Source organism: Cinclus cinclus, chromosome 4 (assembly GCF_963662255.1).
Source record: "Cinclus cinclus chromosome 4, bCinCin1.1, whole genome shotgun sequence".
In the NCBI taxonomy this organism is placed as follows: domain Eukaryota; kingdom Metazoa; phylum Chordata; class Aves; order Passeriformes; family Cinclidae; genus Cinclus; species Cinclus cinclus.
Genome location: NC_085049.1, coordinates 294,118 through 318,738, shown reverse-complemented (window position 1 = coordinate 318,738; position 24,621 = coordinate 294,118). Strand labels below are relative to the sequence as shown.

General features: G+C 41.6%; 1 protein-coding gene across 2 annotated transcripts; it reads left to right on the top strand.

The window, feature by feature from the left end:
• The first annotated feature begins 863 nt into the window (after positions 1 to 863).
• Positions 864 to 23,504, top strand: LOC134043861 (solute carrier organic anion transporter family member 1C1-like). 2 transcript variants are annotated; one of them, XM_062492595.1, is made up of 15 exons: positions 864 to 948; positions 5,007 to 5,152; positions 8,083 to 8,224; positions 9,018 to 9,150; positions 9,770 to 9,891; positions 10,212 to 10,358; positions 11,403 to 11,501; positions 12,373 to 12,618; positions 13,493 to 13,657; positions 15,271 to 15,466; positions 16,440 to 16,605; positions 17,058 to 17,239; positions 20,840 to 20,904; positions 22,088 to 22,205; positions 23,282 to 23,504. In XM_062492595.1, exons 1-15 carry the CDS (start codon positions 864 to 866, stop codon positions 23,502 to 23,504), a joined length of 2,235 nt encoding a protein of 744 aa, XP_062348579.1. The 2 variants fall into 2 exon arrangements, with proteins under 2 accessions (XP_062348579.1, XP_062348580.1); XM_062492596.1 differs by lacking the exons at positions 864 to 948; positions 10,212 to 10,358 and having other exon boundaries at positions 5,024 to 5,152.
• The last annotated feature ends 1,117 nt before the right edge of the window (positions 23,505 to 24,621 follow it).

Sequence of the window (24,621 nt, the reverse complement as noted above, 5' to 3'; positions counted from 1 at the left end):
GGGATTTACAGCCTCTCTCAGTTCAACAGACTACAGGGGGAATTAGTCACCTTCTTTCCCTTTACCAAAACTTGCAAATAAATGTTTTAGCAGCTGTGACCTTGCAGCAGGAAAAACTCAGGGTGGGAATGAAGTCTTCAAAATTTTTGTTTCCTTCCTTGTGGCAAAGGACTTGACTGACCCTCCGATGCAATTCTGTGCAATCTCCTAAGTGGATCTTTTTACTCTGTTGTTTTTTGGGTATTTTTCATGTTGATAGGGACATTGTCCTGTGGATTCTGGGGAGCAGGGCACACTGGACATAAGAGGAATGACCAGGGACAAAGACTAAGAAGTCTTTGTGAATCACCTGTTCACCCTCCAGCCTGTCTTCTCTCACGCAGTCCCTTTTTTTTTTTTTTTTCCCCAAGTCCATTCCCCCTTGAATTCTTTTGTTTCCTGGAATTAAGCAATTAATAAGATCAGAGTTTTGGGGTTTTTTTCCTCTCTACAAAGCTTTGTCACATGTCTCATCACACTTAAAGCAACTTGCAAAGAAAAACACGCCCTGAGGGCTGTTTAGGTGCTCTTCATGATTCGCATCTAGGGCACCCAGCATCTTTGCTTTGCTGGTGTGCCCAGTGTCCTGGAATTGATAGGAGGAGACAGAAGAAGAAAAACCTGAGGAGGTGGGGGAGGAGGATGGGGGGCAGAAAAATAGCAAAGGCTCAGGCAAAACAAGAGACAAAACAAGTTCCCCCACGCCCATTCTTTTTCTTTCTTTACCTCCAGCATAAGATGGATATCCACAGACAGGGCCATTTTTAAGAGGAGGTTTTCCCCTCCGATTTTTCCCCCTTCTAAGCTGGGACCAGTGCCTGTGCATGCAAGTGTGGGTATGCATAAGCAGTAGAGGAAGCTTACCTATGAAAACTGGTAGGCACCACCTCTGGGGATTCCTGCTGCCAGGTAAGATTTGGCTTTCCTTCCTCTATTTGTTGCTTCCCTTTCCATGGAGTGTTGGAGCCCTGAAGCCTGGGAGTTTGAGGATGTCTCCTAGCTGGGTTCATGGGTGAACCGTCCTCTGTGTCCACCCAGTGCAGCAAGTGCAGCTGCTGTGCCTGTGGGCTGACACCCAGCAAAGGCACGGCTAAGGAGGCTTACTGCAGAGTGGAGGAGTTTCCAGAGGGGGGAAGGATGTTTTCTCACTGCCTGGAGTTTGGATGTGTGAAAGGGCACTTCAGGAACTGCCTGGAGTTGTCTCAGCCTGCCGAATGCATGGTCAGGGACAGGTCTGTCCCTGGACCTGACCGCCAGGAACAGGTCCACATGCCAGCCCTCGGGACAGTGAGTGCCACTGCCACTCCAGCTGTGTCACAGGTGAGCTACCACAAGTGCTTTGGGTGGGATGGAGAGCAGAGCCACCGGAGAGGGCTCCCACACCCCAGGCAGCTGGAGCTAGGGATGCGAGGAAGGGTCTGAGCCCCAGCTGGGATTGCCAGGACACAGTCAGGGACAAGGTGTGAGCATGGCAGCGTCACCCACCTGGACTTACTCAGCTGTTACAGGTGTGATGAAGCACACCTGGAGTGCTGCAGTGGATGATCATAAACTCTCCAAAAGGGACAGGCACAGAGGGAGAAGCAGTGGGGTAGTCCCATACATTAGGCAGTGTTTTGATTTCTAGAGCTTAATGACAGTGACAACCGGGACAGCTGCTTATGGGTAGAAGTCAGTGAAAGGGCCAGCAAGGCAGAGGTCATGGTGGGAGTCTGCTAGAAACACAGTACAACAGAGAAGTGAGCTCTAGGAGGTCTAGGAGGTTCCTGCTGTGTGTGGAAGAAAACTGCCTGACACAGAGCTGATGAGGACAGGTGTCCCACTGGACCTGTTTGTGAGCTGAGGACTGGCAAGTGACGTGGCATTTACAGGCTGTCTAGGGCACAGTGATCATGAAATGAAGGAGATTTAATCTTTAGAGAAGTAAGGAGGGGAGCTCAGCAAACTGCAGCTCTGGACTTCGGGAGGGAAGACTTTGGCCTGTTTAGGAAACTGGTTGACAGAGTTCCTTGGGAGAAAGTTCCGAGGGGAAAAGGGGTCAAGGGAGGATGGACACTCTTCAAGAAAGAAATCTTAAAGGTGCAGGAGCAGGCCAGTGGGATCATGGCCTGTATCAGCACTAGTGTGGCCAGCAGCACCAAGGCAGTGATTGCCCCCTGGCACTAAGCACTGGTGAAGCCACATCTCAAACCCTGTGTTCAGTCATGGCCTCTCACTGCAAGGGCACTGAGGTGTTGGAATGTGTCCAGAGAAGGACAGTGGAGCTGGGGAAGGGTCTGCAGCACAGGTCCTGAGAGGAGCAGCCAAGGGAGCTGGAGGTGTTAACCATGGAGAAAAAGAGGCTCAGGGGGTTCTTATGGCTCTCTACCACTCCCTGAAAGGAGTCTGTAGTGAAGGGCAGGTCAGGCTCTTCTCCTGAGTAACAAGGACAAGAAAGAGCAGGTCCAAGCTGCACCAGGAAGGTTTAGATTGCATACCAGGAAAGTCTTTCCTGGAAGGGCTGTCAAGCACTGGAATGGGCTGCCCAGTGAAGTGGCTGAGTCACTGTCCTTGGAGGTATTTAAAAGATGGGTATTTAAAAGATGGGTGGATGTGTCAGTCATGGAGAGAGTTTAGTGGTGGACCTCTCACTGCTGGGTCTACAGATGGACTCAATGATCTTAGGAGTCTATTCCAACCTAAACAATTCTATGTTTACATTTTTCTGGCATTCCTGCCATGTTTGGAAAGGAAATGCTTAGACATTCTCTGTCCTCATTTTCCATGTCTTCAGAGAAATATGGTAACAACCTGAGGACATCACTATACCCAATTCAGTAGAGACCATCCTTACCAGCCAGGTTTTTCCTTGGATAAAACCAGAGATGCCCCTCACCTCCCACTGGAATTGACAGGAATACTCCCAGTATAACACCAATAGTGCCAAGAGTATTTGAATGGCAGATTTGTGATTACAGAGAAACAGTCCTGTGTATTCTGGTGGCACTAAAGAGGAAGGATCAAACTGATGGTGCAGCTGGCTATGGTTCCACTGGGCACATTTCTCTGCACTCTGCCTTGTGTTAAAAGTTGCCATCCAAGGCACTGTCAGGGCACCAAACTGATGCTCTGAGATACATGGCTGCAGGTGGCTCTGAAAACTACCAACCTCCCTAAAGCCATGCCGCAAGAGCAGCTGGGGATGTATTTAAACCTGTGGAGCCTGCATGGACATCAGGCCTTCCTTGCACTCTTCTATTTGACAGTCGGACAATAAATGTTAACAATTTTTATAATGTAATAATTTGAGAAAAAGTTTTGTTTAAGCTCTGCTGTCCATTTGAGATTTGTTTCAACTCTGTGGAACGCAATCTGCTGTCAAGCATCACTTTATCATATTCCACCACCGCAGCAATTATTTTTGTGTTCTGACCAATCCTACATGTGTGGTGCAGTGGAGGAGACTCTTTACACCTCTGCACACCTCCTCTAGCTGGAAGTTGCTTTGCTTAGAGATAAGGACAATTCATTTAGCTGTGGTGCATCTGTTTTCCTTTTCCAGGTTTTGGGTTTTTTAATTCCAAAATTGCTGTGAGTATGCAGAGCGTTTCAAACCTTACAGTAGAGGCTATTTGATGTGCTTGCATGGCAGCACACCTTATGTGATTGTCATACAATAATTTATCCTCGTGCAAGTGCTGTGAGGTACATGCTGTCTTTCCCCATCATACAGGTTCAAAAGTGGGGTAGAGAGAGACAGTATGACTTTTCTCAAGACATCAAGAAAATTAGAAGCATACCAGGAATAGATGCAATAAGTGTTCAGTAAGCATAATATTTTTAAGTGCAAACAAGATCTCTATACTCCTTAGTCTTAATAAGGAAATACATAAGAGTTCCTGTCAGGACAGTGTGAAATGCAAATATTTCTCTTATATGTAGTCATAGCTCTTATTTTAAATTATGGAGAGATCTCAGAGAAAATTTTGGTGCCACAAGCAAAGTCCTTTTTCATGAAGATACATGAACAGACTTTATGAGCAAATCTTACTATCTAAAGATAAACTTCTGTTGTTTTCACTTGTATGTCTGGTAAAACAAGTGCATGCTTGGGAAGCCATGAAAACACATGTATCCAGAGGTGTGTATATATATACACATAAAACCATATATATTTTTAACTTGTGTAAGATCTGTGTCTTCAGACAAACATGAAAACAGGAACTTTTCCTATTCATATTTTCAGGCAGCATTTCTGTAAAACATAGGACTGCCTAAAAGTGGTCACAGAAGCTGATTTCATAAATATTTTCAGATCTGATTTAGAGATTGAAATTATGAACAAAGTACTGCAGGCTGTAACTAGAGATTTAAGAATTACTGATATCTTTTGTTTCTAAAGTACAGTATTTAGGTTTTATTTACTTCTTTGTATTTACCTGCAAAGAAGCAAATTCACATTTTTTTCCTGAAACAATTGACCACTGAGCCCTAAGACTCTATGTAAAATGGTAAAGGGAACTAAACCTCTTTATTCTTGCATAACTCATTAGCTCACATCAGATGATTAGAGCTAATGTTTCCATCTAAAACAATTCAAATGTCTCATTAATGGGGATAGATTTCCTTTGATCTAATTATTTAATGTCCCAGATATATGGGAAATTCAGAGATCAGCGCTGAGAAATCTCTGCAGACCTGGTTGCATGTAAAAACGTGAATTTACAAGTAGAATTCAGAAATGTCATTTAAAATTATAATGAGCCTTGTTTAGTCTGCTGGCAATATTAATCTCCATTATTGTAGGCAAGTGGATTGCAAATTTCCATAATTAAACATCCAGTGCACTGGTCAGATTCTGTTGTAAAGTTCGGTAATTGCTGTTGTTGGGAAAACAGTCCAGCGGGGTGTTGCTGTCACATGATGAGCTTTTGAGGCTGAGCTAATAGGATGCCTTTTTAATGTGTTCTCCATGTTTTCTGCTTTAGAGGCAGAGGATACCACCATGGAGACTTCATCAAAAGAAAATACTCACTTTTTCTCAAACAACACAATCTTGCCCGTGGACCGATCTTCATTCAAATCCGAATCATCCGCATCCAAGGAAAAACAGTCGTGTTGTGGAGGTATAAAGGTAGAGTAAGAGCTTTTGAATATTCCACTAGGGACTTAGAAAATCTCTCCTTTTTATTATGAATGATCCCTTTGAAAGTTCTGATTATGTCCTGCTGAGTCAGTATGAAATTATTAGAGATACTTCTAAGTCACAAGAAAATCTTCAGATCTGTATTTGGCTAACTTTTGGTAGTCATCAAATATAATTTGTTGGCTGAGGCTTGCATATTATGAAATCTTCAAGACCCACCCTAAAAAGTCCCTCTATCTTCCTTATTGCTCCACCTGAAGCTGGAGAGCAGAGCACTGGCAGACAGATCCCCCAGGCAGCTGTCAGTACAGATTGCTCTTTTAAGGCACAAGCCATGGTGGTCTCCTGGGCTCTCTGAAGTAAAATTGCATTATGGCCTGTGTGCTCCCAGTGCTATATTATTAAAGCATTACTGCAATCGTCCTCATTCAAGAGAGCTCTGCATGAGGTGACTTTGAAATAAACTGCAGAAACAAAACTGTATCACCACTGCATGTCCATCTCTCTCCCGCACAAGGAGATTTTCCTGGCGGTGATGGGAGGTCCCTGCTCTGAGCCTCAGCCTGCACCTTGGAGCAGCCCTGCTCCCTGGGACATGGGGGCACAGCACGCAGCACAAAGCTGTGCCTGCTGCCTCTACCTGATTTCCAAAATGCTGGCACTCTCTTGGGTGGACTCTCAAAATCACCATACGGTGGTGAGATGATCTGAGTTACATGGAAAATGAGTCTTTGGCCTTGTCCCGTTTCATCGTGTGCAGTCTTTATTTCTCTTTTTCTTTTTCTTTTTCCCTCACTCAAGCACACATCTACTTTCAGATATTACTCCAGCTCCCAGTACAGCCAATCACATCAGCAATAGTTGCCCTGAAGTCTGTAAATTTTGAATGGTTTCATTCTGAAACAGAAGATGAGTTGTATTAAATAGATTTTGTACCATAATATAATTCTATCATTGCTTCTCCATTTGCTACAATGATAATCCAAACCCCTCAATGAATAAAACTTCGGTCACAGATTTGCCAGTCAGGAATCACTTATTAGCTCCAGAAACAGAAAAACAATACTATTTCAGCTCAGTTTCTTTCTCTTTAAAGAAGTCAGACCTGGGAACCCAAACCAATATAACTAATGTATCCCTGTAGGAACTTAGAAAAGCTTTCTTTTCTTTTCTGTGAACTAACTCTTTTTGAGTTCTGATTAGGTCTTGCTGAATCAGAATGAAATTATTAAAGATGTCATGAAGAGTCTCTGTTTCAAGTTTTGCCTAATGTGCTAAGAAAAAAATATGCAGACATAACAGGTTATTTTTACCAGTTATCAACCTTCATAATCAACCTTCTTATGTCTTAAAAGTGCCTTTATTGACCAGAAAGATGTGTTTAAATATCTACTTACAAGCACTGACAAACGAGAGAAGAATGTGAAATCATGCTTACCTTCCTGTCCCAGCCCTAAATCAGGAGTGTCCTTCCACCAGTGCAAACCTGGAACAGGTTTGCAAAACCCAGTAAAAGAATTTGTGCCAAAGACATTCAGAAGCATTTCAAGATGTAGTTTACCTATACCATTTTTCTGTATTTAAAAGAAAAAAACCAACAAAAAAGTAGTTTCACATTATTATTTAATTCCAAGGGCATAAACATACAGAAAATGTAAAATATTATGAGAATAATTGTACTAGAGTGTTCTTTGAGAGCTGCTGCTCTAGGAAAAAAGAACCAGAGAGGGGTTGTATATGTCTATTTATCCACAACTGTTTCTGAAGGAGGGATAACCAGCCCTGCATAAATAGATATATTTGAACTTTAACACAAGGATTTGCATTCAGCAGTGATGTTATTACCAGTGTGCCTTGTCAAATGGGATGTAAAGGAGATTTACACTGGAGGTGAATACATTGCTCAGAGCACCTGCTTACTGGGAGTGTGATTGTCAGAGACGATTAAGGAGCAACACAAAGTTCTAGACTTCCATTCAATTAAAATCCTAATGTGTCTCTTAATGTCTGGGACTGGGTTTTACAGAAAACATCTGTATTCATATTCAAACAGAGTCAACACCCCCTGTATCTGAAGGTAGAAAGCAATGTTGTGGTTCCCATGACCAATTGCACTGTGTGTGAGTATCTGTGAAGCACATAAACTCAACTGGGCTGCATTCAGGGAGGGCAAATTTAGGCAATAGATCTGCAGGAACAAAGAGTTCATGCTCAGGACCCTGCACTCCCACTGCATGCATTTCAGACCAGCCCTCATCTTCCAGTTTATTTTCTGTGGGAAAGGGGCTCAGTCTGCACCTTTGAAGTGTATACCAAAGCACTGTGAAGGGAGATGGAATTTAATTTCCAAAAAGCTCACTCCTGATTCAGAACATGCTAAAACAGAGACAGTGATAGCCAAGAGAAAACTGTCTCTGCAAAACCAAAGGATGGGAGAAGATTGTCCCCAGCAAAATGCACTCTGAGGAAAATGCATGTGTTAGAGATTGCAAGAGTTCTTGTAGGGGAAGGATGAGCCTAGACAAGAATTGACTGGTATGCCACTGTTCATCTCACAAAATATGTAACATATTTTAAAATTTTAAAAAACTCACCTCCCCACCAAGCCACACTAAGCATTTACCCATATGGTTACTGTGTAAGATACTCCCTCTGGAAAAAATCTCAAGTTTCTGCCTTGCAACAGAGCAGTAGTTTTGGCCTCTATCTGAAATGAGCAATGGTTGAGAATCAATTCAATTTTTATCAATATTGCTCATAAAAGATGAAAAATCAGCTATCTATCATCTAATAAGAAGCAGGAGAAATATTCGTTTGGCTATTTGGCAAAAGAAGAGGTAGGAATGCAGAACTTGTTTAAAAATAATTCATTTATCTTCTGTACTGCTTGATTTTAATCACTGTCATTTTTTTCACAGCTATTTCTTGGTGCATTGTCTTTTGTTTATTTTGCTAAAGCACTGTCAGGAAGTTACCTAAAAAGTACGATCACACAAATAGAAAGAAGATTTGACATCCCTTCCTCTTTGGTTGGAGTTATTGATGGAAGTTTTGAAATTGGTACGTGCTGTAGAAACCCATTTTTATTTTCAGAAAAAAAGAGTGATGCAATTTATTGTGAAGAAAGATTATATGAATCTCCCTGAACCATAAAACTGAGCAAGATTCACCTAGTAAAAATAAGTGGGACTATGATTACGTTCAACAGGAGAAGGTTGCTAACACAGGCAATTCAGCATAGACATAAAAACATGTAATTTGATAAGATAAGCATGTGACTAATTCATACCAATAGACATTTTGAGTGTTGAATGAGAATTTGCCTGCACAGATTTCTGCAGGCAGAAATCCCCCTTCCCCCCCACAAGTGTTTGTCCTTTGTGATTTATTTAGCAGTAGGAGAACAAACCTTTAACTGTAATCTACATTTCTCATGCAGTCCCTCTCCTTCCCTCTCACACTAAGGTTTCCAGCATGTCACTGTCTCACTATTTCAGATTACTGAATTTATCTCATGGGTATTCAGTGGACTTTGGTACTCACAGGAATGACATTTTAGCCTAAGTGTATAAACTCTATTTGATTCCTCCTTTTTTCTTCTTTTCTGGTTATTTTCTCTCTTCAGCTGGCACAGTCTTTCTCCTCTTTTCCAGCTGTTTATCCAAAGGTTAATGGATTTCCTATCACAGAAGGCATTGGGCTCCTGTAGAATGCCTGGACAGAAGGAGAAAGGCCAACCCATCAGCCCTCTCTCCCTGAAATCAGTGCCCATACTACAGACTAGGAATTGTTATTTTAGGAGATCGCTTATCAACAAGAAGTAAAACTCAGTTTTCCTTTTTTACTCTCAAAGGGAACCTCCTAATCATAATTCTAGTGAGCTACTTTGGAGCAAAGCTTCACAGGCCAAGAATAATTGGAGCAGGCTGCTTAATTATGTCAGCTGGAACATTCCTAATCGCAATGCCCCAGTTCTTCATGGGACGGTAAGTGCAAAGTGATCAGTGTTCTGGGTTGTGCACCCTGAATGGCAGCTCACTAAAACATTTAGGCGTTAGGCGTTGGTCGTGAAGATGGAAATGGGCATATGGGCATGCGGTTACTTAATTTAATTTTTTTTTGGTGAAAAAATTTATTACTGTAGAGCAAATTATTTAACTTGCATACTATTTTCAGTTGTCACCAAATTATTCTTTTATTAGTCTTTGATCTTCATTTGCCACATTTTGATATGGTTTAGGAATTGTTGAAATGTCATTAAAGAAATTATTGCTATAGTCAGGAAGATGAGTACCAATCACAAGCCAGAGTATACACTAGTTTTTGATAATCTCTTAGTCCAAAATCATGAATCACAGCAGAGCAAAGTGCTGGTTAAACTGAAATCAATCACTGACACAAAAAAAACCCAATGGGACCATTTTCACTTACAACTGCAGTATAAATAGAGCTCTGTTTTTACCCTGTAAACTATCACTGGCTATGGATCCAGATGGATTTATATGGATGCAGATGAAATTTGCATTTAAGTGCAATAGGCCTATCTGGTAGTTACAGGTCTGATATCAGTACTTATGAATAAACACAACGCTGTTTTCTAACCAGATACCGGTATGAGAGATTCCCTTCTACCATCAATTCCACTGTTAGCCTCTCTCCATGTCTGCAGGATAAAAGCCAAACTCCACTCTCAGCCTTGGAGAAATCTCAAGAAAAAATAAATGCAGGTGAGAATGATCTCTGTCAAATCTTGGCACTGGTAGTGCTCACTATCATTAATGTTTCCCAAATTTTTCTGTCAGGAGATCCCAGTTTTGGCTAGAAGGAAGTGAGAGAGTTTTCTAAAAAGGGATGTGGTGGCAAATGCATAAAACCAGCAAAACTGTAGTATCTTTGAGGCAGCTTATGCTAAAAATTTTTCAACCTTAAGCTGTTTCCCAGTGTTCCTACTGTTTCTCCCACAACAGAAGTACTTTAGAAGCCCTGAGCTTTCAGTGTCAAACTGTTCCTATAAACACATCGTTGTTGTCTCTTGTTGTGTACACAGGGTGTGAAAAGGAAGCAGGCTCTTCCATGTGGATCTATGTTTTACTGGGAAATCTTTTGCGTGGAATAGGTGAAACCCCTATCCAGCCCCTGGGTATTGCATACATCGATGATTATGCTGTTGAAGAGAATGCTGCTTTATATATTGGTAAAATAAATATTGTTTATTTTTCCTAGTGGATTTTCCCCCAGAGGAAATGGAGTCATTCTGAATAATGGAATGAATGAATGAACTTGCCCTGATTGTTTTGTTTGCATAATTTCCAATATTAAAGTTTATTTAACAGTCATGTACACTCCAAGTTCCCATTTAATTAAACCAACACAGTTCCATTATCTTAATTTGGTGAAAGAATTTGACCTTGCGTTCCTGCTGTTCCCTAATCTTTCTAATTCTTCTGGATGTGGACTGTTGAGCCTCTGCACACATTCAGTTCTCTGGAAAGTGATAAAAACAGGCTCTCTTTTAAGCACTTAAAATAGAATTTCAGTGGGCACTCTAAACATCCTCTCCAGATTAATGTAGGATTATAAACAATAGTAATGAAACTTTAGAAAGTTGGGAGCAGTGTTTTCTTGTGTTCACTGTCTGATCGCTGCACTGAAATATTACCAAAAAGTCCTATCTCATCAGCATCTACTCTTGACAATTTTCCAACCAAGCAAAAGGCAAAAAAAAATCAGATTCTCTCTGTAAAAGATTCTGCCTTCCCTGATTTCCACGTGAGTTTTTTCAAATTCAAAGTATTCAGAAAGTTTGGCTGAAGGTGTATTGAAACATATTAACAGTGGAAACCAAAGCAAAGTGATGTCTCAGCCTATTCAGGACCTACCTCAACTGAAAGTGGTAAATTAATTTCAAAAAATGACATTTGCTTTCCAGTTACTTTAATCTTGTTGGCTAAAGCGTTTCTAGTAATTGTAGATTGGTGCTACTATTGAGTTTAGGCCTTTCAGTTTCCTGACATTTATTCCTTCAGGCTGAATTTAACTCTTTAGTTAGATAACAACAAAAAAGTTTCATCAAAACAGGGAAAATTTTATTGATTATTTTATTTCTTCTTGAAAATATTTCAATTTGTGTACCTGTATCTCTTGCTGCCCATCACATGCCATAATCTGCTCTTAGATGCTGAAGCAGCAGTACCCTTTTTAGCTCAGGAGTGTAACAGTCCCCTGTTTTCTATTCCAGGCTGTGTACAGACAGTTGCCATTATAGGGCCAATATTTGGCTTTCTCCTGGGATCCCTGTGTGCCAAACTTTACGTTGACATTGGGTTTGTAGATCTGGGTAAGTCAGAGCACTCAGGCTTTAAAAATCCAGCCAGGCTCCAAAATGCTTATTTTAGGCCAAGAACTCTCTGGTTATCTTCTAGGCATGAGGGGCTAGCAGGGGTAGAGCAGGCACTTGATGAAATGGAAAGGATGACAGCAGTGCAGTGGTCCATGCAGAATGGGCTGGCAAGAAGGATGGGTGTAGAGGAAGAAGGAGGTCTGACTCTTACTCAGCCCCAGCAGATCTGCAGCAGGTGCCTCCAAGAGATGATTTGGTAAGGAGGCTCGGGGGAGATAGTGGGAACCAGGAGGAAACAGGAGTGAGGCTCAGGATCCTGCATGTGCTTTTTTAATATCCTGTTGTTTCCGACAAATGTAGGAAAGTAGGTTTGACAGGGGGTACCAAGTCTCCTGATTCCTTCTGAGAAGGAAGTTTTACTTCCTTTTGAGAAAACAGGAAGAAAAAAAAACCAAAACCAAAACCAAACCAAAACAAAACAAAAAAAACAACAAAACAAAAAAAAACCCAAACAAACAACAAAAAAAACCAGGAGGAAAACAGCTTTTTTCCTGGGGCTTTTGTGCAGAACAGCTTGACTAGAAGCAAGTGTGTGGCCACCTGGACTGCCCCACGTGCTGGTCCTTGCAGCATCTCTGGAGATGTGCAGGTGGCACAGCAGTGTCAGGGCTAGGCTGCTGCTGTGCCCCAGCAATCAGTAAATCCTCAGCGTGTCCCCACAGCTGCTCTGTCAAATGCCCATAGGGACACAGAGCACAGCTAAACCTGGCATGCTGGGGATGGAAAATCCCTTCAAAACCACCTTCCTTATGAGCAGCAAATATTCTCAAAATGTATTTACTTGTTTCTTCTTTTGCACTTTCTCCAGACAGCATCACCATAAGTCCCAAGGACGTGCAGTGGGTGGGAGCGTGGTGGCTGGGGTACCTGATAGCTGGGGTGATCAGTGTCCTGGCTGGCATCCCCTTCTGGTTCCTGCCCAAGCACCTCCCAAAACCTGAGAGCAGGAAGGACTCCAGCACCTCTTCTGAGCACTCCAAGTTCATCACTGAGGAGAGCAAGGACCAGCACACATCCTCTTGGCAACAAGCAAAGCTTGCAGAGATGGCAAAAGGCAAATCACTTGAGTTGTCTTCCTGATGGTTGATTCTCTCAAAGGCTTTTAGACTTAAAAATGTTATACTTTCTGAGTCCCTATTTTAATGGTCTCAGAATTACATTTTTTTCCTCTCAGGTTTCACTTTCCAACTCACTAGTACACACAAAAAGGTCTCTTCAATGTCCCCTGGACTTGCTATTGCAGGAGAATGTCTTCAGCTAAGATTTGTGAAATTACAGTAGTGGCCCAGCACACATCATAAAGCTCTGCAAAATTTTTTTGTTCTCATATAGTGACTGTTGCAGAAGTGGTGCTCAAAAGAAAACCAATCCTTGGTTTGTCCTATTTTTTTTTTACCTGCAAGTTCATTCATTAGGAAAACACGTACAATATCTGATCAGAATATAGTTGGGCACAGACCAGCTACAGCATTAGAGGAGCCTGCCTGGATTTAGATAGGAACTTGTTTGCACAACTGCAGCTCCTTGGCCATGCTTTGCCAAAAGCATTTTCACTTAGAACTTGAATCTGTACCTCAATATGTCTGTACTTACTGTCAGCTGTGCTGAGCACTCTGCCCCAAATTAAGCTAAAGGGTGCTGCAGCTGTTGAAGACATATAGAAACCAAATCATTCCTAGTTTATGATGGAAGGAAGATATTCAAAACAAGATATCTCTTCTGGGAAATTGATGCTTAGTGTTTTGCTCCACTGTTCCTCCATCCAGAAACAGGGGAGCTGTTAGGAGCATCATAGAACTTCACAGATTCCCTCTGAAATGTTTTGCAATTTGGAGTTTTTTGGAAGGTTCTCCCATGTTAAAAAGCATTACTCAGAGAAGTTATTCTCTCTCTGGCCTGCTTGTTATTTCTGCTGTTTTGTCTTACAGACTTCTTGCCATCACTGAAGAACCTCTTTGGGAATCCAGTTTACATTCTGTATTTGTGTGCAAGTATCATTCAGTTCAATTCTTTAATTGGCATGGTGACATATAAGCCAAAGTATATTGAACAGCAGTATGGACAGACATCTTCAAAAACTAACTTTGTTATAGGTAATGTTGTATCTGCTTCTTCATATCTTTAAAATGGATATTTTAGGAGTGGCATATACATATAGGAAAAAAAGTATTTTTTAGGGTATGTTCATTTCTTCTCTTTCCTTGTCTGACTTTAAGTAACAGCTCATAGAAAGTAAGTTATTTCATTTCTGCTTCAGCACTAATTAACTCTGAGTTTATCTATGCAAGAGTTACTGTAAAAGTTTACATGATTTGATATCTTAATTCCCATTTAACAGGAAATTTGAATATTGATACATGTACAACACAAGAGAATAACTGAGAAATAATTTCAGAATAGTTTACATAAATTTATCATCAGACAGATCTGCTGCCTTGATGGCTTCCCATTTATTTAAACAAAATGAAGATCAGTTAAGTGAGTGCTATGGGTGACCCTCTGAAGCAATGGGTGTTAAATAGGAGGCAGTCAAGTCATATCCCAAGCTGTCTCATACAGCACAAGAGAGAGAAGCTGCTTCAGCCTTTGGGTACAGAGATGAACATTTTTGTGGCTGACTTCAGGAAGGTGGACTTGACTGCCCAGTTGCTGAACCTGCATGTGGAGTTCAGCTCCAGAGGTCCAGGGCTTCAATAGCATTAAGCAGCAAAGAGGTTTACATCTACCCAACACAGGGGGAACTGCCTTGTTTCAGAGCAGCATTAGTTGCACAGCAACAGAGGTGTATATATATGCAGAAAAGCTGTAATGATCCATTGTGCTATGTTAATTCCATTAAAGATAGAAGCTGGAATTTCCTGGCACGAAACTCCTCAAAGCAAGGAGAAATCTTCAAGTACAGTTGATGGCCAAAGAAAGTCCATAAAATAATCCCTACATTCAGTATAGTACTTCTCATTGTATTTAAAGATTTTCTGGAGCTAAGCTTTCAGGTATGTGCAAACTGAGTGAGGATTAAGAGCCATTTGATTTCTCTGAGCATAGGAATTATATCCAACAGAGTGTGTGGTGGTTTGGTTAGGGAAGCATCCTGCTGAGGGGCTATCCCTGCGATTTTTCTTCCTCCTTTTCCTTTCTCTCCAAATCCACCCTTCCTAAGAAACCTGAGGGCTGACTCAAACTCAGTGTTTATTTCTCTTTCACAACCTCTTTTACTCCTTCTTCTTCTTCTTTTTTTTTAAAAAAAAGTTTCTATCAGAACCTCTGTTAGATATCAAAATTGTCAGAGCAATTTGAAGCACTAAAAGAATTTTTTAAAAGGCAGGTCTTGCTCCGGCTTTCATAACATTAGATAAAACTAAATTTGTCCTCTAGGAATCAGCAGATGACTCCATGGACAAACTAGTTATGGAAAAAAACTACCTATCTTAAGAAACTGGAAGAGCATTATCTAAACGTTTTCCATAATCTCTCTGTAAAAGAACCAGGAAAGAAGCATGTCCTTGGGAGTAAGTCTTTCAAAGCTGTCCCAGCACCTCTGTAACACTCCAAGGATCAAAGTCTGGACAAAAGAAAAGGCCCTGACTGAAGATATTTTATGTTTTGTTCCTTCATCTGACTGCTGCAGTTTTTCTTTTTGTGGCTGACAAGGTTAGTCCATTGAGCTGGGGTTTTCATTAATACAGATTTTTCTGTTTGATTTCAGGTCTTATTAACATTCCTGCTGTGGCCTTTGGCATATTCTCTGGAGGACTGATCATGAAAAAATTCAGAATCGGTGTTTTAGGGGCTGCCAAACTTTCCTTGGGCTCATCTTTCTTTGGCTACCTTCTGCTGCTCTCGTTGTTTGCCATGGGCTGTGAGAACTCGGACGTGGCCGGACTGACCGTGTCGTACCACGGGTACGCTGGGCAGGCCAGGCTTCAGCACAAAGGGCTGCATCAAACCTAACTCCTTCCTCAAAGTATATATTGGTGAAAAGAGAGGGGCTGACCTGAATATGCTTCCCAGAAATTTGATTCAAATCAGTGGAAACCACTCCATTCCATTGTGTCGTGACCCTCTCATGATTACAGCATAAACCAGTGGGGTTTATGTCACGAGTGCAGATTATTTTTCTGATTACTTTTTAGTTATTATTGCCATGGGACCCATCCTTTGAGCTCAGTGATTCCTGGAACTGTGAGTAGCTCAGCAGGGGGGAAGCGATTCAATTAATTGTTTCTTGCCTTTGTGTGCCACTGAACAATGAATGGCATTTAATAGTCTTTGAACTCAACATTTAAGGATCCATGGATTAACCATGATGTTTACCATGAGGTACACCTGAGGCTAACATTTTTGCCCATGCCATTGCTCTGTAAAAAGAATTTTTTGGGAGGTGTGTCCAACACTGACTCACAGCAGCTCTGGTAGCTGTTCCACTGGTGTCTGATGACTGAATTTGGCAGAGAGCTGCTGTGCGAGGTATCAGACACTCAGTTCAGATGAATCCCATGCTGATAAATTCCTTGCTAACTTCTACAGAGACCATTTCCCAGCAGTAACTCAATCCCTTCTTTGCCACTTGCCTAGTTGTGTTAAAACTGTATAACTGAAACCTTAGAAAATCTGAGAAAATGAATGTAATATGAATTGTTAGTTGTCCCCATTAATAAAGTAAACACTGTCTCACCGTAGGTGGTGTGATAGTGTGAAAATGTTTGGACAACAGAGAAATAAGGATTTACACTGCTGTGTGGGTGTGAAGAGACCACCTTTAATGGGCAGCAGAGAGGAGGTCTGGCCAGGTGCACCGGGCAGAGAGCATAACCCAGGAGTGATTGTCATTTCTTCCACATCTGCTGGGCAACACCAACTTCTCTTTTTCCACAGAACTAAACCGATGACGGATTATGAGCCAGCCCTGCTTTCAGAGTGCAACTCGGGCTGCTTGTGTTCCAGGAATGACTGGGACCCCATCTGTGGGGAGGATGGAGTCACCTACATCTCCGCCTGCCTCGCCGGCTGCCGGGCATCCCGCAGCACTGGGAAAGGCACTGTAAGACAATCCTACATTTCCATATGGGACAGGATATTTGTTCTGATAAAACCAGCTCTGTCAGAGTAAGTGGGTTTGAACTGAGCATGCCCCAGCCCCTTCAGCCCTGAACTCCTCAGCAGGGATTTTTAGAAATCTGCCACCCACATTTAAAATTCTCTCACTTGCTGGCACCAGCAGAAATCACAGGCAGAGAATGTTGGAGGCATTTTTTTTTTTTTCTTTTTAGCTGTTGGCTACCAATACTGTTGGGGAAAAAACTATAAATTAGGTTCATCAACAGTAGATATTCTATAATTTTCTCCTTCACTGAATAAGCATTTTCTTTTTGTAAAACATTTCCCACTTTGGACTTAAACTTTCAGCCATCCAGAAAAGCACGATGTGCAATTCTTAAACATCCACTTCTCCACTGTTTAGGTTATCATGCACTTTTGCCTTATCTCTTCCAGGTATTTTTTAACTGCAGCTGTGTGGGAACCTCTGAATCTTCACAAAGCTCCTCAGCTGTGGTGGGACCATGTCAGAAAGGAAATGAGTGTCCCAAAATGTTTCTGTATTTTCTAGTAATATCAGTTATCACTTCATACACTTTGTCAGTAGGTGGCACACCTGGATACATACTGCTTCTAAGGTAAGAAATAATTTCTGCTAGCTTTGCCAAATGTTTTCAAAGTGTTTTGACACTTGACTAGTACTCTGACCCCTCCTGGTATTCCTAGTATTGGGAAATGTTTTGCAGGTATGCAAGGCAGTATATTGCATGTTATTGTTCTCTCCCAGATTTTTCTCCTTGTTTTAATGATTGTTTTAGCATGAGATTTTTTTTTCCCCTATTGTGATAATCACAGATTTATTGAATGCTTGTCTCAATGTGTATTTAACTGCTGGAACTATTTGTCCATCACTGTAAGCTTTGAAGCTAATTTTAGCAAGTGAAAAAGTCATTTAATACTACAAGCGCTTAATCTGGATTTTTGTCAGCTGCTTGTAATTTTTGGATTCCACGTCCTGCTCTGCTCTGTTTTGGAGACCTTTCTTTCTTGGCTCCTTTTTCCAAATTATTTCCAGATGGGCACATTCTACTTCTCAAACAAAACAACAGTAAATCCAATCTAACTAATCTTTAGTATTATAAATGTGTTTTCTTGCTCCCAAATACTCTTTGTTTTTGAATTAAATTTCTGGACCAGGCCCTGTCTCATTGCTGGTACCTTTATACCACGTGCACAGTGCCAGTGTTAGAACTGGCTGAGCATAAGCCATATGGAGAAACCTAAATAAAGAAATGTGACTTCAGCTAGAGTTCCATCACAATCCTTGAACCAGAACAAATATTCTCACAGAGACTTTGAGAAATGGGTGAGGTGAGGATGCTTCTCCACAGCCCTGCACAAACACTGCCAGTGAGGTGTATGCAAGCTGCACAGCTTTGCTCACACCCCTTGCAGGGTTACTACTCAGTGCTGGAAAACCACACAGCATCTCTCTCTCCCCAGGGGCTCACTCCAAGAACAATCATACTATAATCCATTTTAGACCATTTTTACTGAAGCTTCTGCACCACTGAACAGTCTGTGAGCCAAGAGAAGGGTGATTCATGAGAGGAGAGCTTGCAGCAAAACTGTCAGGATTTACACCAGATTGCTCTCTGTGATTGCTTCTGACACGCTGGATAAATATGGGCATGGAGCTATGCAGGGATGCAGACCCCTTCCCCTTTCCCTCTACATGATGTCTTCCTTCTGTCCATAAGACATATGATGGAAAATGTACAAATCTGGTCCTACACAGGGCTTCAAAATAGTAGCCATGCTCAACTCCTGCTTTCTTCTTGTCTCCACTGCATTAAAAATTAATTGTTTGGGAGATGTTCATAACTGAACACATACAAGCTTAAATCACATAAAGTTGCCTGCCCTTCTCAGTCCTAAGAACTTGCTCTTGGGGGTCTTGCTGCTTAATCGATTTAGTTAGAAAAACTTAGAAAGGTTTTCAGTTACAATACTAAACCACTTTGTTATATGAAATCAGCCAAACAGTTTTGTTGGTCCTGCTCCAATGCTTTTATTGCTGTTGAAAATCATTTTACTTTGAGAGACATTTAACTGAAACTGAGAAGTTATGTGTTTTCTTGCTGGATTGAAGGCATCCATTTTGATGTGCAGCTAAATAAAACATGTTTCAGTTCAACCCTTTTTTATTTTTTTTCCTGCACTGCAAATGACCTGTAGGCACAATTCCACTTTAAGCTCATGCTTACTTTTGTTGTTTTTGAAATCCATCACTGACTCCAAAAATTTGGCTGAATTGAAAGTGTGCTTCTGTTACCAGAAGGAAAATAAATTTTCTTTGAACACAAATAGTCCCAAGGTCAAGTTGCAGGCTTCATTATGCATTTTTTTCCTATTAGCTCTTTTAAAAATTATTCAGTATTCAGTCATCTCTGTTAAGATTCCAGCACTTAAGCAAGCTGATGTTTCCAGATGAGCAGATATCATTGCACCTGCCATGGAGGACAAATACAGCTAAATCCCTGAAAGCCTGAAAGATTTAGTGGCACTTACTTTGATGGTTTGCACACTGAAGTCATTGAAATATGCTTACAGCTGGTGACCAAGTAATTTGCTGAAATGTCATTTTGGTGGTATTAGTCTAATTTCAGTAGCCAAGGAACTTGGGAAAGCCCTGAAGTTTTTGAGAAAAAAGCCCTGCAGTTCAGATAGCTGTTGTTCAAGCACCAGCTATTAATAGCAGGTGATTAGGCAGTGAAAAGGAAGTCTCAGATCTCCCTAAGAGGTCTGGCTATCACTCAGGATCACAAAGGACTCCTGTTTCCGTGCAAAGACAATACAAAGAATAAAACAATTTTTTTTCATCTGAAAGAGAATATTTTTTGCGGGATAAAAAAACCTGTGAAACACATATCAAATATCCAGTTATTGGTTTTATTTTCCACTTTTTGCTTTCTATGCCCTCAGATTTGTTTAGGAGGACTCTAGGCTGAGGAGTGCTTGTCTAGCAAGCGTCTAGTAGGAGAGCAAGACACTGTTCTTCCAACTTAAAATCATTTTACAGTCATGCCCTCATAGATGGCAGTATTTGTATTAACCACAGTCAACAGATTGTGTGATGATAAACCATGACCAGGGCATTAGAGAATAAAGCGTTGAAAACTACACTGGTGAGGAACAATAGAGTTAATTCTGAAATGTCTACTATTTTTTTAAACATATTCCAAATTACATTAATTTTTGCAGAAGCAGAGGCTACCCTAGTTCAGACCTCACAGACTGTGCCTCCAGACTGCTATGTTCATCCATAGGGACAAGTTGAATTTCAGCCCATTTAATTTTTTCTGATTTATATTGAATAGAATGACTGTGACAAGAGTTTTATTAATTACCATGTTGATCTATGTGTTACCCCACATATCAAAAACGTCCTTGTTTAATCATGTGACTGGTACTACTCACTTGCCAAAATCAAACATATACCCAGATTTGTGCTGGGTTAGGAATTGTAATAGTCAGTCTGGCACATGTGGGGAGAAACCGCACATTTGAGCCGCAGGTGGGTGACCCTTACAAGTCTGAGAGGCTCCATACACACCTTGCTGATGGCAGGGATGGGAAAGGCAGCTGTTCTCCTCCCCACCACCTCTCCTCCCTCAAGGAGCCAGGATGATGATCCAAGGTTGGAGCGGCCTCATCTGAAGAACTGGATGCATGTGTTGGACACACCCTTCGATCTTAGAAGAGTCCAAATGGAAATAGTCTGCTCTGTCACAGAATGGCTTGGAGGATTTACCTTTACAGGAGGTGTGATCCTGATCCTAGATAGAATGCAATTAAAAGTGAGTGCCTAAATACCTTGTACTAGCCTGGGTCTTGATCCTGAATTTCAGGGAGTGTCTAACTGAATAAAACCATCCTATGGATGCATGATTTCACTATCAATTTTCTTGTCCTGTGTTAGTAGCACCTAAGCGCTGATATCATCTGAAAATCCACAACCGTCTTAAATATGATGTTGAATATAGATGTTCAGAATTCCTAGGTGCTGTTCTGGGTTTATCAACTTTTTTACACATTTCTGCAATTTGGACAAAGTCCATGACATTAAGGAGAAAAAGATCACATTTCTTTCCTTTCTCTTGCTTTCTATTTGTGTTCTAATTATATACACCTGATGCTTTATTTATAGTTAACACCTCTTTTATTATTGTTTTTAGATGCATTAAACCCCACTTGAAATCATTTGCACTTGGTATCTATACCCTCGCAATTAGAGTACTTGGTAAGTCCATTTGTGCTCCTGAGTTGGTTTTAATATACTCCTCACTAATCATTTATCTTAGAATTAAGCTTTGATTGTTGGAAAGAACAATGTCTATCTGCAAATAAATATCATATGATTAAAAAAAAAATTTGGAAAAAGGAAATTGCTTTGTACTTCATAAATCAGACAATTATGTCTTAGGTATATTTAAAATACCCAAGGCCAGTATTTGTAGAGATGTGATCCTGCAGACTTTGAAGCTAACAACAAAATTACATCTTGTCCCCTTACTCAGCAACAAGCATAGTAGAACGGCTATGGCTGTGAATTTGTGATTGCTTTTCAGACATATATTCACTAGTTTCTAAGGGAATTAACCTGACTACAGGTGTGCCTGGGGGTAGGGTTCACTGCAGCCTTGTGGTAGAGCCACCAGAAATTAAGGGTAACATGAGATGCCAATGAACTGGAAATTCTAAAATCCTCTAGGTCTTCATGAAGAAATAAAATAGCAAGAAGCAAGTCACCTATATACATGAGCCGAGTTACATGAACTGGATGAACTTACATCAAAACAAGCTGTTGGCTTCTTTCTTACACCTTTGCAAGCCAGAATTTTCTCTCCAGGCTTACTTTCTCCTCCAGCAACCATGGGTTGCTCCCCAGGTGACACAGAGTCCAGGATGTCCACATCAGCACATGAAGAAAGGTTTCTCCTTTCCATTGCCCCCAGGAACTGCAGTAGGTTTGTCCCTGCCACAGTAGGAGCTCAAGATACTTGGGGGATTCCTGCCAGGCTCTCAGCCCCACTCTGTCCCTTCTCATTCCCCACCCAGCACACAGCACACCCCGACCCCCAAGCTGGACAGACTCCATTGCTCTCAAGAAAGGAGAAGTGTCTCCTACTTTTTTTCCCCAGAGGTGGCCCGCAGGGTAAGGAAAGCAAACTGTGGCGAGTACTTCTTCCACAGACTTCCAGAGGCTTTTTGATGTTTTGTCATGTTTTCCTGGCTTCCTGCAGGGAGGAAGGGGCGGTGTGTGCCTGGGCAGCACAAGGCACGTCTTCTCAAACCACAGTGTGGAGGTGTCATTGCTGTTAGAACACATCATTTAATGTTCCACATGAATGTGCCTCTACAGCAGAACTGATCAGCCTGGAAAGTAAATTTCTTACCCCTGTTTATTTGTTAAATACACCCAGCGGGGATTCCAGCCCCAGTGTATTTTGGAGTAGCCATAGATACCACTTGCCTGAAATGGGGAAGCAAAAGATGTGGGGGAAGAGGAGCATGCAGACTCTATGACTCCAGTGCACTCAGGTAACAGCTTTTCTCCATTCATTCTTTAACTTTTGTTCTTAAAGTGTATCTACACCTGGCGCTGGTAGAAGAACTTTTGTTAGAAAATTTGAGTGAAAGATTTGAACCTGAATTAAAGACTCAGACTAACAATATTAACAATAACGCTCGCATTTCACCATTCTCTTTTGATTCAATTTCTTTCTGGGGGGAGGGCAGATCATCTTGTTTCAGTATCAGCTGGAAGTAATTGTCACTTAATAATTCACCCAAAAAAAGTTGTGTTGAAACCTCAATTTTATGCTAAAGCTCCCTCAGCTTTCAGTATCTCTGCTGTCATTGTGTGTGTGTGTGTGTGTGTGTGTGTGTGTGTGTGTGTGTGTGGGTAAATGAGTTATTACAGCTCCTTTTTTCTCCATGTTGGAGCTGGATCAGAAAATGTAAGGCAAAGGTGCCACAAAACGTGCTTAGCTTATCTAGACACTAAAGTGCAGACTTGTCTTTATCAATTTATTGCTAGAGGACAGTGATTGTCTGAACTGTATTTGTGAAAGGCTTCACCAGAAATGAAGAATGGAATAACAGTGGTAAGAGGAAAATGGGGCAACAGGTTTTCCCTTCTCCCACCAAAAGGAAAATAAACATTAGACGAGGGTACATCTTGTTTTGAAAACTTGAAGGAAAGTGCAAAAATCTCAGCTGGGACTCTTTTTGCGAATAAAACATTATGATGTTATTGTTGCTGCTGTTGTTGCTGTCATTATGCCTGTAAAGCAAAAATGCCATCAATGGTCTTGATATCACTGGTGCTGTTTATGAGATGACTGAAAAATAGAGTAACTGCTCTAAAAAATGTTAGTACTCTTCTTACTGGAGCACATTGGTGTGGAGGTCAGTAAATGTCTGAGATGCTTTCTTGACCACAGACCACTCTATACCTGCCCTGGGCAAGCTGACAAACTCCCCTCTCCAGGGTCATCCCCTTGATCCAGGTGTCCTTCCCCAGCCTTACCTGATGAAAATATGAGTGTGTCCTTGATGCCTTCTGGCCGTGTGTTGCCTTTGACATAGGCTCTGATCAATCATTTCTCTCTCAGGTATGTGTACCTGGGGCTGACTTTGGTCTTGGGCACGGTGTCCATTTTCTTCAGTGTTGCTGTCCTTTGGGTTCTCCGAAAAAGGTCTTCTCCACGAGATGAGACCCTCTCAGCCAACGGGGAGAGAGGCACCTGTGGGACAAAGAGCAGAAAAGAACGTTTTGTCAATAGTGACCAGTTAATTCAGTCAACTTACTGGCCGGAAAAGGAGACCAGACTTTAGGAAAAGTGAGACCTCCACCCTGATCTTACCCAGTGAATGGTGTTCCAGGCAAAAGTTCATCATCAGTGAAGCAGTATCTTAGTAGCCACCCTGAAAATGTTCACCTTCTTGCAATTTTCACTGTAAACCCCAAAAGCAAAGAACACCAGTTTTTAGCACGTGAACAGCTCTAAAAGCACTGCTCACCATTTTTCCTTTTCATTGAGGGCATTAGCTATGGATGGGGAGGTGCTGTTGTGCCCTCCCCAAGACATCGTTCTCAGAGCCCCTCAGCTCCCTCCGGGCTGCAGGAGCCAGTGCTGCCCCTCGGTTCCCTCCTGGTGTGAAGGGCAGTGGGGAGGCAGCCACGCAGCCCCCTCTGCCATGGGACCAGCCGTGAGCACCTGGAGCACAGACCCTGCCCTGGCAGCCTGCAAGGCAGAGGGATCTCCAGCACAGCAGCCCCCCTGATGAACAAGGGGCAGGGGGCAGGAGGAAGGTGGTTTGCCGGAAGGAAAAATCAGCCAGGGGCTCTGGGAACCTCATTAATTCAATCCGTAACACGTAGGATGTCAAGTGCTGTGGTTAGGAATCTGTTTTCTAGTAGCTTTGTTCCAGCACAACAATCACCTGTAGAAGTTGTTGTCACAGTCAAAGAGACCACAAGAATACCATCCAAAGGAAACTGGAATGAAAATAGAGCTTCTTTTAGATTTCCAGCAGTTTCTTGCTACTTGCTGGTACTCAGTGTACTAAATAATTCCATGCACTTTATGATGTCATAACATAATTATACAAGATACGTATGATTTATATTTTAAGAAACTATAACAAGACAGCTTGGGAAAAATAAAATTAAAGTTAATCAACAGACCAGGTGACTTGGGGCTTTTCCTTTTAATTTATTGTATTTTCTAGGTGAAACGAAGACATTTTTAGGCTTTGTCAATGTTTGAGATTAATTATATTTGGGATGGGGAGTGCAAAGCTTGCACTGGAAAACGTAATGGTGGCACCACAGGGATATCCTTTAAAGCACCTAGAATTTCTGAGCACATTATGAAAAGTAGGCTTCATTCTTCATCATGATATTGGCAAAACAAACCCCTATCACATCATTTGTGTCCCAGCAGTGACT

Coding starts and splice junctions, on each gene's coding strand:
- LOC134043861 (XM_062492595.1), top strand. CDS start 864: ATGCAAGTGTGGGTATGCATAAGCAGTAGAGGAAGCTTACCTATGAAA. Junction 12,619..13,492: donor GCTTGCAGAGATGGCAAAAG/GCAAATCACTTG, acceptor TTTGTCTTACAG/ACTTCTTGCCATCACTGAAG. Junction 20,905..22,087: donor CCTCGCAATTAGAGTACTTG/GTAAGTCCATTT, acceptor AAATACACCCAG/CGGGGATTCCAGCCCCAGTG.